The sequence below is a fragment of the Sinohyriopsis cumingii genome, chromosome 2 (genome assembly GCF_028554795.1).
Source record: "Sinohyriopsis cumingii isolate HCF-2022 chromosome 2, ASM2855479v2, whole genome shotgun sequence".
Taxonomy (NCBI): Eukaryota; Metazoa; Mollusca; class Bivalvia; order Unionida; family Unionidae; genus Sinohyriopsis; species Sinohyriopsis cumingii.
In genome coordinates this window covers 147,800,147-147,821,000 of record NC_142962.1, presented here as the reverse complement: position 1 = coordinate 147,821,000, position 20,854 = coordinate 147,800,147, and the positions used below count along the sequence as shown (strand labels likewise).

General features: G+C 34.4%; 1 protein-coding gene across 3 annotated transcripts in view; it reads right to left on the bottom strand.

Annotated features, from left to right (window-relative positions):
- The window catches only part of LOC149806043 (uncharacterized), a 62,052-nt gene that overhangs the window by 17,431 nt on the left and 23,767 nt on the right, over positions 1-20,854 (bottom strand). Inside the window, exons 2-10 of one of the 3 annotated variants that reach the window (XM_089950905.1) lie at positions 18,444-18,614; positions 16,348-16,497; positions 14,620-14,763; positions 11,959-12,097; positions 11,392-11,606; positions 9,959-10,103; positions 7,348-7,365; positions 4,665-4,887; positions 278-411 (exon numbers count right to left, since the gene is read on the bottom strand). In XM_089950905.1, the coding sequence (XP_089807031.1) occupies positions 278-411; positions 4,665-4,887; positions 7,348-7,365; positions 9,959-10,103; positions 11,392-11,606; positions 11,959-12,097; positions 14,620-14,763; positions 16,348-16,497; positions 18,444-18,614 (1,339 nt within the window). Of the gene's footprint in view, positions 1-277; positions 412-4,664; positions 4,888-7,347; positions 7,366-9,958; positions 10,104-11,391; positions 11,607-11,958; positions 12,098-14,619; positions 14,764-16,347; positions 16,498-18,443; positions 18,615-20,463; positions 20,611-20,854 lie in introns of those variants that run through there. The other 2 variants (XM_089950906.1, XM_089950907.1) reach the window with 2 other exon arrangements.

Sequence of the window (20,854 nt, the reverse complement as noted above, 5' to 3'; positions counted from 1 at the left end):
AAAGTTAACTGTTATTAGTGCTTGTTTTTGTTTTGTTTTCAGTAAAACGTGAATTTAACATTGACCATATGTTCTTAAGACAAAGCTCTCTTATGAATGATGTATGTCTTGACTTTCTTCAATCAAAATTGCTACCATGTTTGCAGTATATTTAAATAATTAAATTGGAGAAAAATATGTTGATAAAGCTTTTTTCATAATTATACCAATCTATCTCTCTATTTCTCTGTCTATCTATCTCTCTATCAATCTACATTTATTTTTCGTCTAAGCTTACTATTGAACAGCTCGTGTTTGATGATCAAATCTATTTCCATCACTTGCTCCGTTCCGTCCTTGTTTGCCTGATTGTGTTCTCCCAACACTACTAGCCAATTGGTTTTGTTTGCAAGTCCCTTACTGACGACATCACTGCATGAAAATAGGACAGAGCTAACGTTATTATTTCCACTCATTACCAAGAAAATAGACTGACCACATCTTCACAACCGTGGTCTCTTGAAAGGTAGAAGCCATCATATTGAAGCAATTGTAGTACGTACGACAGTATATATTTGTTTTGTTCTGCTTTATTGTTTCGTTTGTCAACCATAAACACGTAGTTTATCAACCACGAACACTTGAAGAACAAAACTTGCATTTTTTCCGAACATATTAAACCAACTTATGAAGAATATAGTTTTGAATATCTCTATCGATATTGCATCTCTATTGACTCTTTATATATTAAAAAAAACTGATTCTTAAAGTATTATGTAATTTGAGATGAAACATTCCTGTGGATATAGAAAAGCAGACACCTATTTTAGCACGTGACATTCAACGATAGTAATGGGCTGACATAATATAACATAGCGACAAGAAGCCTATAAAATACGCTCATTTTTAGACTTTTCCAATGGGGGTTTCACGGTTAGTATCTCCCCTTGAAAACACCAGAGGGCATATCGGTGCAACTCACTTCCGGATAGTTCAATCAATTAAGATGTCAGATGTAGATGAAGAAAATGTGACAGACCGCTCACATTATGCAAGCAGGATCGATATCTCACTATCTTAAAAAGAAACGATATCAATATTTGATCAATTATTTTTACATCTTTTATTTTTTCATTAACTTGCGCTGCTACCAGCTTTCAAATAAATATTTTCTGCCCATTTCAGAACTTCATTATCTTTCCATTACTACCTTATGCTCTAGTTTGTATTATTTGATTGTGTGAAAGTGTATCGCTGCGTAAAAAGTTCTTGTAATTTATATTGCTTGAAGAATAATGAAAATATGTTTATTTTGTACAGCTTCAATCATATCAGTTAATGGAATTTGAACGACAACGAGAAAAAAATTCTAACTTCTTAAGGTTTTTTATTATTGATTTAGACTGTTGCTTTTCTATTAATGTTCATTATATTTTTCATGAACTAATTTGAGTTTTTTTTTCTTCTTCAAAATGCACAAATGTTAACCACGCTTGAACAGACAGGCGCACGTACGAGTTTCCTTGATGATTACTTTAATTTTATTTCCTAGAACGGTTGGAAATTTTAAAGTATACAGTTTGGAGAAATATCGATGTTAGACACACTATGCATGTATAGGACATTTGTGGCTCTCACCTATCTATCTGTCTGTCTGTATGTCTGTCTTCTTTCATCTGGTGCATGGATATGTATATCCTCGAATGAAAGTGTGTTCGCATACGTATATTACATAAACATACTTCTGGTTAAAAGCGAGTATAAAATGATGCTAAGTTAGAAATAGCGACTGATAGATAAAGTCAACAAATATGAATATTTGTGAGTATTCATTTATTATTGACTTGTAGAGTAAGTTCTTACAAGCAGTCTCTTTTTAAAATCATACTGTTTGCAATTTTACATCCGGTCACGTGGATCAATATTGATTTAAAAGGCGAACCAACGTAATAGGACGGAATTTGTGAAATAATTGGATCTTTAAAACTTACATACCTGATGCAAGGAAAGTCAAACAAAATTAAACTAATTTTAAGAAGGCTGTTCTACATGAATTTGCTGGTGGCAATCAGAAATGTTGTCTAAAGACCCCAGCAAATTTGAGAGTTATTACGTGTCAGCATAAGCAATGAAAAATCATGCTGAAAGTTATTGCATGTACCGTCCGATATTTGATGTTTCAAAAGTCAAAAAGAAAATTGATACAACAAAAAACACATGTCATTGGGCATGTTATTTAATCTGAATATTGTACGATATTTACACCCAAATATGAACAAATATTCCGTCTGCATTAATTACACTCATTTATCGTTATGATAGCTAATGTAATTATTGGTTTGTTAAGTTCCTCTGAATACATTAAAATACTGTGTTCCTCTTTTAAAAAAACAAAAAAAAAATCTGGTTTATAATATTCAGCATTACAAATCAGCTTACGTATCGCATTCGTGTTATAATTTTCTTACCGAACTTGTGTTAATACTTTTTTAACTCGTATTATAAACGAACTATTAGCCTTGCGAAAATAACTGAGAAAGAAGGATATATCAGCATATGAAAATTGCAAATTGTTGAGAATGTTTTCGTTAAGGTTATATAACCAAAAATGTGCAATAAATGTTTAAAATCGGAGAGCAGAGTAAAATGTTCCTACAAATGTATCTGAAATTATGGATAATGAATTTATATTATCAGGTATGGACATTGTATTTAATTTAATTATTTGATATCATTTAAGTATGGAAAGTAAATATTATTTAATAATCTGATATAATGCAAGTATGGACACTGAATCTAATTATCTGATTTAATGTCTATAATTATTCTTCTATTATGAACAAAAGATGTTTGACATATATAATTGATTCATTGGTTTAACAATAATGATCTGTAGTACAGCTAAGATACCTTCCTTTGTTGACTTCATGTTTCGCTAACCAACTGTAGAACGGTGAACTATCCGGAACTGAAAAATGTATGTGGGCATGCGCATTTGAGCTAAGGGAGGTAATTTTAGGCGCTACGATCAGTAACTCCGTTGTAACCGTGAAACCCCCTATAGGGTACAGTCTCTAAATTTCAGTTGTTGTTGTGAGTTTAACTCCATTTTTCAGCACATGATAGGCTATACATGGCAGCCAGTTTCACTGGTGGAGGAAGAATCGAGAGAAACCCCCAGAAAGAACCACCAACCCACGCGAAACTACTGGTAAGCTTTCTCACATAGCCACTGTGATGATGTATAAGAACATTCCGTAAAGATTGGATATAAACATGTCCAGTAGTTGGAACTCGGAAAGCCTTCACATTCCTCATTACCTTTTATAACAAAATATTTTACAAATTTTAGGACATTTATGAAGTGTTTCCACATTTCTGATAATTTTAACAAATTATATTAAAAGCAATAAATACTATGCGACGAATAATCCAGTGTTTTGATGGCCTAACAGTAGGAATTGTTTGATAAACTAAAAATTAATATAATATTATTAGCGATGGATGTATTGCAAAAGGTTGCCACTGACAACAGATTTGCTCGTCAGGGCCTTCAGCAGAGGAACTTGGGTTGGGTAACCAAAATAAGCAGAACGGACATTCAGGAACCATAACTTCTCCATATTATGATATGGAAAGCTGAGAATCCAACTCATTCAAAGTTAATCCTTAGAAAAGTTATGCTACAGAAAACACCGTTTACAAAGCGGGAGAGTTGGGGTTATAAGTTATGTAAATGCAGTTAATGATATTACGGAATTCTGCAAATCAAACACTTTCGTGGTCTCATCGGACTAAAGTTGCAAATCAAACACTTTCATTGTCTCATCGGTATAAAGTTGCTTGTCACATTTGTTCGAAGTATAACAAATTTAAGCGAAAACTGATTACTAGTAAATGAAGTCCGGGTAACGGATCATCAAGGGCTGTAACTCTTGCATATGATATCGTGGAATATGGAGATTGAATTCATACAAGATCTTAGCAATATAATTCCGCATGCCAGATTGAGCTGAAGTATAAAAAAAAAAAAAAAAAAAAAAAAAAAAAACTGGTAAAATAATGATGTGGTAAGTAGAGTGAGGTGGACGGTTACTGGGACAATGGGCGTGGGATGGAGGCTTATATCAAACTCATTCAAAGTCGCTTAGTTAATGCTGGTTACCAAATTTGGCTCAGATGGTTAAATTATGCTGCGGTAAAAAAAATCAAGACGACAGTTAATCAAGGGGCATAACTTTTGTGAGTAAAATCTTTGAATGTTGGAAATTTATTTCAGCCTCTCATCAAAATAAAGCTTCACGAAAACTTTAGTTGAAATCTAGAAATCCTTGGTAAAGTCAAGATGCGGAAACCAACGTTAGAGGTCAAGCAAACAATGGATGTTATTCGTGTAAATAATGACGAAGAATGCTGATATCTGAACTAAAGCTGCACATAAAATATGGTTAAAATCCGGTCATTTCACTCAAATTATCTTATGAATATAACCCAGAGGAACCGAAAATAAATTCAAAACTTGGTCACCCGGCGAATATATGTACGATTATCTCAGTTATAATGGAAAATATGATAACAGGTGCGAACCAACAGTTTTTGTTTACGTAATTACACTACTGGTGATTCATATAATATAGTATTTATCTATACAAGTTGGAATTTTGCATATAATTCAATTTACCTACTCAAAACAATGTGCTGCTGTCAGGACCCACTGAGGTTTAATAAGGGTCCCTCCACAGAGATGTTTGAGCCCCGAGTTTTGGGTGAAGGAATGGCGTTTCAGATAGTGTAGGGAGACAAGCCACGGCCACTGACCCGGATTCGTTGCATCCCCACCCACTACTCGCTTCCGTCTCTTCTTGGCACGAGGGTTTGTGGTCTTGCCGCACGTGCTCAAGTCCATATCTGCGCGCAAATACATACTGAATTAAGACTGGTGTCCCCGACTTAGTCATTATACCCTGTATTTGGGCCATATGGTTTCAGATGAGCACAGCAGAATCTTTAAATTTTAAGTATTCATAGTGATAAGCCAACACAGAAACCTTTGATGTAAGTACAGACAGGTACAAATATTTAATCTACTGCCATTAGAACAAGATTTTTTTTTTTTTTTTACTTTCCTAAATATCACCAAAAATTCAGTTTCAAAGATTAACGCTAGGTTCTGAAACAGCGCTTTAAACGTGTAGTTATAAAATTGACGTTACTCACACATAACGTCAGTGACGTTATTGACGGAATCCATGACACTTTTTACGGTGTGAAAAAATGTGTGCATGTGCTCACATAAACTTCTATAGTGGTTGTTTCGAGCTGTCATTAAAAGTTTTGGACCTAGCTAATTTTAGTGAAGTTTCAAAAACTAAAAGCAGTTGATTAAATAATTTTACCTATTTGTACTTTTCCAATAATGTAATCTAGGTCCTCCAATCAGTTATAATTAATGTTTGGTTTGTGATGAGGTCATTTAAAGTCATACACCCCAAATATGTAGCGTAATGACCAAGACCGGCACATAAACCTCAGAGTACATTACTGAAGTTGCAAATACGAATAAATATTTAATCAACTGCCACAAGAACAAAAGCATTTTACTTTTTCAGTTTTCAAAACTTCACCAAAATTTGACCAAGTCCAAAAGATCACATTTTTGTTTTGATATTTCTGCCTCAACATGTAGTTGGAAAATTAAGGCTACCTATCCGTGATATCAATAACCGTTATATTTCGAATGAATGAACCATTTATGTGTGAAGACATCTGTACATGTGCTCGTAAGTACATTTAGTGGGGTCGAGTCACAGCTGTTTTCAAATATTTTGTCACTTTCCGGTGAAGGTTTAGAAACTAGCAAAAATTAAATTGCTTGTTTAAGTGACATTTTGATAAATATTTGTACCTATATGTAATTACAATACTGTTAAATCGGTACTCAAATCAGTTAAAATTAATTACAATGTTTAGTTTCTGTTTTACCCAGCGGAAGTCATATGGGCACAATATATGGTGACGATCAAGGACACATAAACCTTAAAAAAAATTAACTTGAGTCAATACATGGCTCTATTACAATGGGACTAAGGCTGTCATTAATAGACAGTCGTCCTAATGTCAGTGAACAGTCAGCCTAAACCAATGCGGTAAGGTTGTCCATGATACACGGTCATCCTAATCTCAGTTGACAGTCAGCCTAAACCAATGCGGTATGGTTGTCCATGATATACGGTCGTCCTAATGACAATAAACAGTCAGCCTAAACCAAGGCAGTAAGGTTGTCCATGATACACGGTCATCCTAATCTCAGTGAACAGTCAGCCTAAACCAGTGCGGTATGGTTATCTATGGTAGATGGTCCTCCTGATCTCAGTGAACATTCGGCCTAAACCAAATGCGGTAAGGTTGTCCATGATATACGGTCATCCTAATGTCAGTGAACGTTCAGCCTAAACCAATGCGGTATGGTTGTCTATGGTAGATGGTTGTCCTAATGTCAGTGAACAGTCAGCCTAAACCAATGCAGTAAGGTTGTCCATGATATACGGTCGTCCTAATGATAATAAATAGTCAGCCTAAACCAAGGCAGCACGATTGTCCATGATACACGGTCATCCTAATCTCAGTGAACAGTCAGCCTAAACCAATGCGGTATGGTTATCTATGATATACGGTCATCCTAATGTCAGTGAACGTTCAGCCTAGACCAATGCAGTAAGGTTGTCTGTGGTAGATGGTCGTCCTAATCTGAGTGAATATTCAGCCTAAACCAATGCAGTAAGGTTGTCCATGATATACGGTCGTCCTAATGACAATAAACAGTCAGCCTAAACCAAGGTTGTCCATGATATACGGTCGTCCTAATGTCAGTGAACATTCAGCCTAAACCAATGCAGTAAAGTTGTCTCTGGTAGATGGTCGTTCTAATGACAATGAACAGTCAGCCGAAACCAAATGCGGTAAGGCTAATTTACCTTGTCCTTGAAAATTTTCAGCTTTAAAAAGTTTTTGAGATACATTTTGGCCAGTTATTTTTATCAGTAGTCAATATTTCGGTACGTAAAGTCGCATTAAATACAAAATACTTATTGGAGTTGAAAGGTTTGCCTGTTGTAATGCTCACTTTATCTTCCATTTCTACGCAAATATTAGACACTGAATAGTCATTCTTGACCCATACATTAGTTTATCAAAACCCATCAAATTTGTAAAAGACAATTTTCTTTCCTTTTTAAAAAAAAAAGAATTAATAGTCATAGAGAACATTTATCGGTATATGCAAAACCTTTTCTGAATTTTATTATATAATCAATACAAGTTCTCTCAGGTATAGGAAAAAAGGACAGAAAGAAAAGGAAAAATGTTCACCTTCTCTTTTGTTCACATCTGAAAAAAAAGAAAAATGCAAAATATTTAAAAACACATCATACTTGTACACATTTCGCATATATCATCAAGTTCTACACCACACCGTGGGTTACTTCCCTTGGAAGGATAACGCCACTGCCACCACTATGTATAACTTTCGTGGTAAATTGCCGCCTGGAGAAAACCGTACGCTTTGACAAGTGAATCTTGTTCAAATCATGCCGCATTTTGTGCGATCTTTTCTTTGCAATGACTTTATTGTAGACTGTGAAGATATTACCTAAGACGTTGGAGTAAAATCTGAATTATTCACTTACAGAGATGAGGCAAAGAGCTGATGACGTTACAAGATAGTACGTGGCGGACGTCATTATATATTGATAATGTTCCAGTAAAGCGCATCTAACCACCTTATATACATAGTATGGTTGTATATACCTCTTTTATGATTGGAGTTCAATCTGTATTTAGAGAAGGAGAGTAGGGTCCAGCCAATTTGCTCTAATACAAATGCACACAAACGACGGGATGATATTAAGATGACAGGAATTGAAAGAGGAGGAGCGTGGTCTAAATGCATTCAAACATGAATGGCAATCATTCTCTATCATTTAGAGCGGGAACAATTGATCTTATTTAGTTCTTGCGTTATTTCTGAGATCTGGGTCTGTGCAGTTTGCAATTGGACTTCAAAGAGAGTACGTCAGGTAGTATTATTTTGTTCTATGAATTGCTGGTTAAGGATGGTTTATTATTTTGTAAATTATATGGCACTCATAAGATGCCGATGCCCTCCTCTTTCATACGAAAGGTTTCAAGCAAAAGTCGTGTACGGCTATTTTTGAATTATTTTTTTAAATTGTAGATTAACACGTCTCAGTTTTCCATTATTTGTTGTTGCTTAGTGCACCAGATACTGTTTAATACTTTTGCACCAGATAATGTTTAATGATCTTTGCATTCTTCAAAAAGTCTGGTTCGATATTGATTTGTTTTTGCGTTCCTTAAAAAGTCTTGATCGATACTGATTTGCTTTGCATTCTTTAAAAAATTCTTGTTCGATATTGACTTGTTTTGCGTTCTTGGAAAATACTTGTTCGATATTGATTTGTTTTGTTTACTAATCGTACGAGATCCATTTACATTTAAAATCACTTACTTTATGAACTACATTTCATTGGTTATTATCCAGGTCCTGAGATATTTTCATTATTTCAAAACTTTTCAGAATTATTGGAATAAAGAGAAATTGTATATTTTTTTCCGTACACTGGGTTGCATTGGCAACAACATCTCTTTTCACCTAATGAGATGAAATGTCGTTTTGATCAAGATGTATCTGGGATTTGTAATGAAACAGAGAAAAAGGAAAATATACAATGTCTTCACCCTTTTATTAAAGTTACAGTTGAAGTTGTTGATTAACATGTGTTTCGATTTCAATCCCAATGTGTACTTGATTGGTAATTAGTGTAAAGCCTTTTGTTACCCCGTTAAAAGAGAGTTTTGGTGAAAATGAAATTCGATCAGCAACAAAGTAAATAAACTGATGTATGTACCAGGGGGAAAAAAAATCTACGTACTGCATAAGACATTTTTTTCAAATAGTTTGGTACTTCAATTACCTTGTAAAATAGATTTACAAAATCTATAATTGGCTTGCTTTAAGAAAAATGTCTATAGAAAAGAAAGTAAGATATAAGCGTTAATCATACCATATTAGTATTAAACACTTTCCAAAACCCACTATGTATACAAATATTTAAGTATTAAATTTCGTAACATGGAAAGCTGGCTTTCTTCTATGTTCGAAATGCGGACAGTATCATATATACAGTACACTGATTTGCGACTGTATTATGCGTGTGACATTTTTTTAGGTCTATATTCACTGATATTATATATATATATATATATATATATATATATATATATATATATATATATATATATATATATATATATATATATATATATATATATATATATATATATTACAATAATTTGTAACTATATTACACAGCTGACAGTTTATCTTGGTCAAATGAATGATATGATTTTGTAATACTTCAGTTTCTAAAACTGTGTGTTCCTTATGATGTGCACATTCATAATGGTCAATATTTGAACCAGAGATGAATATTTTGTCTATGTATGTATGTGTGTATGACTGACTGACTGACTGACTTTATTTCCTCTTAAAAAAGAGATTACATCAGATTAAACAAATTCATGATAATACAAGATCATAAAATAGAACAGAAAACTGACAAAAATACAATGGTAATACTGTGTCAGCTACCGTATTGACAAAACGAAATATCTCAATACCTGCTATTATGCAAATCTGCAGTCATTTGGCGGAGCAAGGCATTAATCTTTTAACAGTTGCTTGATGATGATAATATTTCGAAAAGTTAATACGTCTATAGTGTTATGTGCTTAAAATTAAGTTCGAGATAGTAACGAAAATGAAATGAAAAACTTATAACAGTGTAATTCTATATGTAGTTTTTTTTTCTTCATATGACGCATGTATTTATGCACATATGTATGTATGTATGTATGTATGTATGTATGTATGTCACTTTATTTTTCAAAAAAATCTCACCGCATCCTCTAAAGGAGACCTGAAGATCGGTCAAATCATAACCGGAACCAGAAGGCATGTAGACCGTGAAGCACTGCGCTCTGAGGGGGAAGACGCTCTCATTATTGATCGTGATGTCACTAATTTCTGGGTCCGTCTTCAAGACCTAAAATTAAAAAGAAGCAATGCGTCTAAACTTAAACACTGCATTAAGTTTATGGAAAAAAGATTGGTGGAAGAGGTCGAAATAAATAACATAATCGTTTAAAACAAGGTGCAAATAACAAAATAACAATTGATCAATCGTGTGATGCAGTGAATGGAAGACCTATTAGCCTCCATCTACAGCCAGTCAACAGTGACAGGTGATATATCAGGTGACCGGTGATCTGTCTGGTCACAGGTGATATATCTGGTCACAGGTGATATAACTTGTGACAGCTGATCTTTCTGGACACAGGTGATATATCGGGTGGCATATGATCTCTCTTGAGATATGTGATTTATATGGTGCTTAGCGTCACTTGCCAGTGACAGTTTTAGATAGCTTATATAGCCTAAACGCCAATCAAAAAACGTCTCCATTTGATGTTAGGGTCTCGTCCTTTAAAGCACATATTTAAAAAATGCTCTCCTTGAGACTATGGTTTCAACCTTTAAGTATGTAAATCTTATTTAAAACTGCTCCTATTAAGTGTAGGATATCGTTTTTATTTTAGTTTAGCTTGAATGTTATATAAAAAAAAACTGCTCGCTTTGAGCGTAACGTCACATCCTTTAATGTACATGCTACTTAAAAATGCCCCTTTGATTTTTGGGTCTTGTTCTTAAATTACTTGTTATTTAAAACTGCTTCCTTGGATTGTAGGGTCTCAAGCTTGAATATATATGTTATTTAAAACTGCTGAAAATGTAATATCTGAAAAACATAAAGATATGAAATATTTTATTTATGAACCTGTCGTTACATGGAAAGTGTGTGTGTGTGTGTGTGTGTGTGTGTGTGTGTGTGTGTTGGGGAGGGGGGACGAAGCGGGATGCTCACTAATTCCGGAAAATTCCTTACGCGCAGCCAGACTATCTTTTGACGATAATCTGTACATCTTTAACTCGACATGAAAATGAACATCTCAGAGCTGATACATACCATATTCAGAATCAATGAAGAATTAAATGAGAGAATAATGGAAATGCCCGATATCCTACTATTCTATCCTCCGTCCTTTAATAGTATTTGAATCGTAAACAATAATAGATTATGTGTATTAGCATAGATTTTTATTTTACACTTGCATATTTGTTTGTTTGTTGTTGTGGGTTTTTTTTCTTGTTGTTTTTTTTCTCACAGAAGTCTTTATAGTCTAGAGGGCAACGTTGCCTTAAAAATAAATGCCGTAAGTTAATTGACTGGATTAGTTCCATGGAATATACATTTGCTGTAAAAGCGTCCATACCTCTATATGACTGTCGATATCTAGTCCATCAAACTCGTGGCAAGTTCGGCTGTACAGCATCACAAAGGAGTCGAGAGCTCCCGCGTTGGGACCAGGACTCAAGATAACAGAAGACAGAATTTTTTCAGAGCCGAACACAAAAATCCTTGTAGCGTTCCACTCCTCTGGATTCTGGACACTAGCAGGCGTGAGGACATTGGAACAGCTCTTGAAATCTATAAAATTAGAAGATCGCACACTTTCTTTCCTGTTTTACAAGTTCACCTGAAATTGCACATTGGTCCCTTGATAGCCACAGATATCATGATATCAAGTTGATGGGGACCTTGGCAAAACATTTGGATGATGTATTTGTAACATCTTAAAGAGATACAAACCTGGTTTTGTGATCAATTTTGAAGTTATATTGTCTTTTTCTAAATTAAAAAATGACATTTTCTCACCGAAAATATCTTAATAGTAATTTAGAATTAATAGATACATTAATGAATTTAGTAATAATTAATTTAATTCATAATTAAATGTTGATAGGGTAGTTGAGAGAGAGAGAGAGAGATACGCGTTTACCACATCCAAGCAGTTCAAACTGAAGCGCAGCCAGCGGTCCTACATGTTCTGTTGGGACTATTCTCACACATCGTGCAATGAAAATGTCGTGGAATATATTTACACTGGTTGTGCGAACAGCAATGTTGGCAGCTAGAACCTGAGCAATACAATTGGAAAGAATTACATATATTATCAACATATTCAGGCGACAGTTAAACAGAGAGTCAACGCAAGACATTTTAAAGTGATTACAATAATATAAAGCAAATCATGCACAGGGAGATAGGACATTGTTTTCTCTGAAACCCATCTGGTTCAGTTTAGATATCACATGACACATATAACCTTGAATTTCTCTGAAGCTTATCTGACTCAGCTGTGTTACGTAAAATAATGAAAGTCAAAGAAAATATGACGTATGGAGACTCGATTTCTAATGCATGTGGGTATAGTCAGGAAATGAATAATTTTATCCCAATTCGATGATGAGAAAAGCTGCATAATCGATACATGGGATTGATTTCAATGTGTGCATATTTGTTAACTAATTACTGCCGACTAGTTATTCATTTGTTCTTACACCATAAACCAACAGAAAGTGTGACATTTGACGATTTGCAGTGAGAAACATTCTTTGGTCTTGATCAAGCCAGAGTCTCAGAATTTTTCTTCGCGGCAATCGATGCGACATTCAAATATATACAGTAGTTTTCATCATTGTTTACACTTCCATACCTGTACACATACATAGTTGTAGTAAGAACATAATAATAAAGTCACTTTTTTCCCTTTTTTTTTCTTCACGTTCGCCGGAATAACAGTTTCTTTCTTTTCTGAATGTCGATTATTTGACCAACTACTGAAGTATTTTACTTTTATTTTAGAAAAAGTTGTATGGGAAGGTTTTTAGAAATGTAACTTGTACACGATAAATTATCAACAACAGTAATTTTAAGCCTTTGGTGTCCAGTTTCTCTTAACAAATGATTTCGTTCTTAGGGTTTCCTTTTTCAATATGAGGTGGTGTTTTTTTTAAATATCTAAACCCCTGCGTATTTTGTCAAATCATCCTTTGGCATTATGGATCGTGAGTTTACATATTATTAATAATATTTATCATTGCATATAATATTTCTAAGAATTTCATATTGCCTATATCTATATAAAAGTTTCTCTGTAATTCAGGCACCCTCTGGTGCGCGGGCTGGATAAGCGAAATTTAAGGCCACACCCTATGTCAGATAAAATCAGGTCGCGGGCCATAGGCTGCACGTGCCTGCTCTAATTTTTCATCATGAAGGTGGAGTGATATTTAAAAACATTCGTCTAATTTAGCTGCCAATAAATCAGGAAAATAATGACTATATGTCTGGTTCGAAATCGAGTGTCCTACACCCTCCCTTCCACCGATCAACATGTCAAAATAAGGAGACTGGTTTTCTTAGTTTCACCTAATAATTATGTGAGCTGTCAATAAGGAATAGTTTATCATCTGATTAGAGGGCTGTTTATTTAACGAAACAAGTGAAAACACTCATTTACAATTAGTTATCCGCAGCCATACAAACGAACTCAATAACAACAGCAACATCAAAAACAAACGCAACAACAACAACAACAACAACAATAATAATAATAATAATAATAATAATAATAATAATAATCATCATCATCATCATCGGGGCCCCGAGTGGCCAAGTGGTCTAAAGCGCTCTCCGTTACGGATCACTGCCATCTCACCTCTGTCTGCATGGGTTCGAGTCTAGGATTCAGCCAAGGTGGGTATGCTTGCCAGTAGCATCTCGTGGGTCGGTGGTTCTTCCCGGGGTTTTCCCGGGTTCTTCCTCCACCATTAACACTGGCCGCCATACATAGCATATCACGTGCTGAAAAATGGCGTTAAACCCAACAACAACGACAACATCATCATCATCATCATCATCATGACCATCAGCATCACAGTCGAATCGCGAAAATAGGAGTTTGGACTGGGTTTGGGAGCTGAAATTGCCCCCCTCCACGGGTTCCAGGCAATGCATCCGCCGTCGAAAACTTTATTCAGCTGAAATTTTCATAGTATTTCACCTTCACCCTAGTGTAACGGGGACAGTTCTTCACAAAACCTATATTTATGAGGGGGCGGGCGACGTAGGTTGGCGAATGTGGCAAAGTAGAGGCGCCACTAAAGAATATTTGCCTTCAGCCGTCACTACATCAGCAACAACATCATTGTTATTAAGTCATATCCAGTACCCAAGGGGTGATTATTTTCTGCATTTTTCATGCGCAAAATACAAATTAGTACACAGTACTTGGTTTTAAAAAAATATTAACTAACAACGCAGTTCTTTCTAATTCAGTCATAGACATTTCAACATTTACATGAAAGATCTTCAGCTCTCACATCTTTTAATTTTCTACAAGCGATGCAGATTTTATTGGCTAATGAAAGAAAAATAAGTTTCCTGTGTTCTATCAAAAGCCAAAACATTTAAGATTTCAAACAAATAAGATTAAACTTCATCTCGTCTCCGTTATGGTCTACGGCTCGGTAAGCTTATCGTTATGTACATTTCTGTTTTGTCTGTATCATTTTTCGTTCCCACCTCGCAAACATCATCGGCTTTAATTTCATAACCTAGTTTATAATAGCGCTTCAAAATCGAAGCTACAACTCACCAGAGGTTCTCCTCCACTACTGAGCGTGACGAAGTTTGTGCAGTCATCACTGTACAGTACTTTGAAATGCGTAACTCTCGAATTATCATGCGGGCTGCCTTTTGTTACGATCCCTGATACCAACATCCGCTTGCTAAGGTCTGCCTAAACGAAAATTTAGTAACTGTAGCTGCAACGAGTATATATGCAAAATACCCCCCAACAAAAAACTGGTCCTATATACTTATTCATCCATATCTATCTATCTATCTATCTATCTATCTATCCACCTATCTATATATCTATTTGCCTGCATGTCTGTCTGTCTGTCTGTATGTATGTATGTATGTATGTATGTATGTATGTATGTATGTATGTATGTATGTATGTATGTATGTATTGACATGTGCTTCGATTAAGTATTTATAGGTTACTGCATTTGTATGGGAAAATATGAACGAGTTTTGGGATGGAATACTGCACGACCTTGGGAGTGCAGAATATCCTTCCGACAAAACGAGTTCATATTTTCCCATATAAATGCAGTAACCTTTTTATTATGTGCTCATTTTTTTAGTTCTACCTAAAGTTTAATTATATAAAAAATACACATAAGAAACAATGTAAATGAATGAATGCCGTATTCCAAACTAAATACACAAGCGCAGATTTGTCATTACACAATAACATCATTATTAATGCGCACATAACTCCGCCCAGATAAATTTGAACTTAGTCGCGCTCTCGACATAACTTTCGAAAGAAAATGGCGTGTCTAGTTAAAATTTAAATTTGCAGTCATATTGTGAATGAATGCGCACTGCAACAACTTTTCCATTTGATCTGGAATTAATATATTTTGGTATTTTATTTCGATTCGACGAAAGTTTGTGATTTTGGACTGGATTCATCTGTGCAAATTATACATGAAATACATCGGATTGAAGTGGCGCGGGAGAAGCGTGTTTACATCTCCAAATGTGTTTCTGTTTCTGACATTGAATGTCTTTCAATTGCAATTATCAAAAAGACGCTATGGAATTGAATGCTTATTTCATTTTAAGTGCAGTAAAGAGGATGCAATTGCACTTATCATCGAAATTACAGCACAATTTCGAAATGTGTAATCCAGATTGAAAACCTATGACATGGCTCATGTAATTCGTATTTGCAGAATTAAGAAAATACATTTTGCGGAAATTCAGGATGTAAAACTGTAAGTATATTTTATTTTGCCATTCTTATCACCAGCTAAAGAAGAGAGTATATGACTTGTCACTTGTATGTTATTTGTAAGGACCTTATCTTGCGTCTGTTATATACAGTACTGTAGCTAGCCTAAATCCGTAACATTGTATCAACGCGGAATGTGCCAAAACAGCTGGTATGTGGCAGTCCACAAAACATCTGTTTCAGTTCATTCAGAAACAAATTTAAACAACCACAACATAAAGAGCCTCTCACGCGAGTGTACATGATTTGTGTACAAATAAAAAATGCTGGCGTCTGCGTCCATTGTTTATTTATAATAGAAAGTAGTTCCTTTATGCACGTGAATGTTATATGTGTATTGTCGCGCTGATTCAATATTGGGTAATACTGCACGATTCTGACAATGTAAAGTTAACGGGGAAAAAATGAGCATATAATAATACATTTTTAAGTTTATAACTTATGGAGTTAATGAGCATTTTTCACTTCAAGGCCATACAAATTCTGTTTTACCTGACATAACGTCTGAAAGCTTACTTGAATATATGTATTTTTAGTGATTGCAGGTACCGCCCATGCATCTGGACCATCTAGTTTTGAGTTCTTAGCAATGCCCTCTGGAGATGTCAATGTGATCTCCACTAATGCATCCAAGGGTTCGCTACAGTGCTTGGTGCTCTCTCTTGGCTAGAAAAGAAACGAAGAACACATGATAATTACTTTAAAATCACAGTCCTTTCCTATATATATATTTTAGAGCACATTTTCTAACCAGTATGATAATGCCATCTATTCGTATTTATAAAATTATGTTAGTATTATTAAATATTCACCTTTAGAATCCAGAGGTAGCACTTTCCGTTCCGTTTGGTATAATTATATATATATATATATATATATATATATATATATATATATATATATATATATATATATATATATATATATATATATATATATATATATATACATATATATATACATATATATATATATATATATATATATACATATATATATATATATATATATATATATATATATATATATATATATATATATATATATATATATATATATATATATATATATATATATGTGTGTGTGTGTGTGTGTGTGTGTGTGTGGTATACATACCAACATATGTATGTGTGTGTGTGTGTGTGTGGTATACATGCCAACATATAGTATTTGGTGATACTTGTGAAATGTGTATAATACCCTTTAAACTGATGCAAAATATTTGGAAGTAATAAATATCATCAAACAAGTTGTAGAGGATCAAACTAATTCAAACTAATTTTGCAAATAAAAAAAGGAACAAATAAACCTTGGTAAATTTTATCATTATAATTTTGTAATGTTAGTGGATAAAAGTACTTTCAGGGGCGTAGCTGGGCAAGTGTTGATGCACAACACTACCAGGCAGCTAGGTAGGATGCGTTTTACAAATATTAGAACGTAATATCGTTCATTTCTCGAAGTCATACAAGTGCTTCTGTGCACTTGTCTAGCTATGTCACTTGCCTTGTTTACGTTATCTGCAGCGATATTTTACTAACGTTGACGTCATATTGTTTTTATTGTGTATGTTCCTTTCAATAAGTACATGTAAGCAATGATTCCCTGTCGTAGGGTGTGAACAAATCGTATAAATATTTACAATGGATAGATGCAGTATTAAACTAAGTAATACAATAAACACAAGAATTTTGCACATGATGAATTAGCCATTCTAATGAAAGCACCATCAAACATTTAGTCACACTGTACGAAGAAACTAAACTTTATTTAATCACCACAAATTTATTCTTTGTGTATAATACAAGAATAGCAGACCATTCAAGTTAAATTCTAATAGCTCTTTGTGCATGCAGGAGTTGAAGATTGTGGTTAAGTTAATGATCGCTCATTTATGAATTGCAACAGCATATCAACCGTGTTTTCATCTTCTGAAATATTTCAAAAGTGGCACGTCAGTTGGAAATATATGACAGACAGAAACAGAGAGAATTAAACATTTCCATTTTATTTCCAAGCAGTTATAAGTGAAACAAAAGGGCAAGCATAACAACTCTACGTCCCTGATAAATTTAACTGGAATCAAATCTTGCCCACTGTTTGTCATGTTTATGGGCTCTCCCTCAGTTAATATGCCTCTGGGAAGAAAGGCGTTAAAATATTCAGTACACTGGAAAATATTGCCTCTTTTTTAAAACAGAGCGGCGAAATACTAAAAATGGTAAAGCCACCAACCTTGTTGGATATCAGCTCTTCGGAGTTTTATACTTTTTAAAAACGGTATGACTACATTTCAGATTTGATTCCAGTAAGGCTAGACAGTACTTTAAAATTCTTCTGTTTAGCGTCCATGGCCTATAATACTTGTACGTGGTACAATAGCAAATTTCATTAGTAAAAAAGTATTTCTAAAAGCATAAACCTGACAAAAGAACTGTTTCACCTCTGAACGTATATTAAATTAACAAGCCGATATTGATGCATGTTTTGAATAATGCATACAAATCTAACGCATACTACGAGTTGGCTAATGTGGTGTCTACTGTAATCTACAGATGTTGAAGCCCCTTCATGCTAATTGTGGCCGGCATTATAAGGCAGATTTTACTCGCCTTCCCTCTTCTTCCTTCGCTATCTGTTGCCCTCCAATCGTCTGCAAACGGAACATCATTTACATATGACGATGAATTATTTTTATATTCAACTGGAATGTAGAAGTCTTCCAACTCCGTGTCTCCCGAAGTGTCGGGATCTACACTATAATGCAACGTGTCCTCAATGGGCTGCCAATAGAAATTTACACGACTGCAAAGAGTCTCTCCTTCGTCATACTTTGCCTTTTTACAAGGGTACAGCACTGTTTCGTAAGTACGTATCGTGAATTTGGGTATTCAGAAATGATTATAATTTATTTCAGTTCCGTACAAGTCTATATTTAAGTTTAAAGATACTGAATGACATCTGTGAGAAATTAAATTCCAATAAAGAAGACAAATAGATCAGATAAAAAGATTTTGGATAGAACTGTATAATTACTAAAAAATTATTTTATATAATAAAAAAAGATGAGAAAGGAAAAGCAAGAACAGCAAGGAAAAGATAAGAATATATGCATTCAACTTCGGGGTTTAGGGTTATGAATTAGAAGATGACACATTAAACTGCATACACTCTGCTTGAAACAGTAGAATTGCTTTTGAAGATACCATCCTAAATTTTATCAATGACCGTATTTTCTGGTTTTTTGCTGACATCGTCAAACCCTATCTCTAACCAGATAAAGTTAATGAAAAATAAGGTATTAGAACAATACTGTAACTAAAATGATACATATTAATACTGATGGAACCATATCAGTAGCCGACCTTTCACGTAAACATACATACTTGTGTTTGTTTTAAAAATAATATTAAGTGTTAAGAAATACAGGTATGGTTTATAGGTCCAACTTCAGGATAAATATGTTGTTTTTATTTGTTTGGGGTTTTGTGCATTTTTTTTCCGAGTATCGTTTATAACAGAAAAGAACAGTACAGAACTTTACTGATTTTACATATATAAAAAATCATATAGTCAACAGTCAGTATAATATATAATTCATATACAATGCACTATTGCTTACATGAATGAATAAAATAATAAATAAAATATGTGTACACATAAATCATCATAGAAAGACAGACAGACAGAGACAGAGACAGAGAAGGCACTCTAAGTTAGAATGCATTATACACATATTTACATTGAGTTAGAGTTGCTATATCTTCAGTTTTTATTATTTTAGTAGTTTGTACATGCTTGGTTTCTGCCAATGATAAAGATCAATATACGACTTTGTAAGTGAGAGGGATAGAGGACAGATTAAGACAAATTGACATTAATCTTCGATCTCATTCATTATTTACACCAAGTTCACATATCCTTTCATGTCGTTCGTTTCCTATATGTCTACCAGTCTCGATATTTAACGGGTGTGATGAAACTCTTAATTTACATAAAGTCTTTCTTTGGCAAGCATTAACAATTATGTAGAGATAAGAAGTGGTTTGGAGCAAATCTTTTATATCCTTTACGTTCTCTTCCATTCGCTTAAACAGTGTATGAGCGAGGTTTAGTGTTGTTCCAATTATCGATTATAATCGATAATCAGTTGGTAGGGGAACCAATTCGCTAATCGAGTGTGCAACTCTATAATCGATTGCATAGTACGGGAGAAAACTGTGAAGCGCTCGGCACAGACTAGTTTTCTCTCTTTGTTTGTTGGGAAGATAACCGTGGATTCCGAACAAAAGTTTTAAAACGCCGATAAAAATCATGCACGTTCCGTGGCTGAAAATTATCCCACAAATATATCCATATCCTGTAGGAAAAGTTCATTCTCGTGTTTGAACATACTTCAGATTTTACAACGCACAGGAGAGTCCACCGACAAAGGAGAATTGAGATAAGACGAAGGTCGTATGCGAACTGTGAAGAAAGGAGTACGCAAACAATTAGCCGATAAACCAGCCCTTCACCCGCGATGATATTGATTTTTTTTGGGTGAGGGGCTGATATCACGTATTCATTAAAAGCTGTAATTATCTGCATCCGAATTTTGCTGCACACATCGATGTTATTTTATACACTTACCGGTCTTTCTTGTTGCTGTGCAGCTACCGTCGGCTGCATGGTTCTTTTGGTGACATGTAGATTATATTTCCTGAGCAAACTATATGTTTGGTGACTTGTAAATCCACCTGGAATAGCACAACCATCTGTCATGTGGGCATTTTGAATTTCGCTCTTGATATGGCTGTTACCAATTACCGATATGTGTCTAAAGTGTACGCGTATTTGTTCCGGAATGATTAGCATGCAGCAAAATTGCATATTTTAATGAACAGGTGACATCATACCCACAAAATCGTCCGTCAGTATCAACATAGATTTGTGGGGTTGATTTATTGGACCACGCAAACAAAGGTAGGTCTAGCTATTTTCATTGAAATCAACGAGGGGATACATTTGGTTATTTAGATGT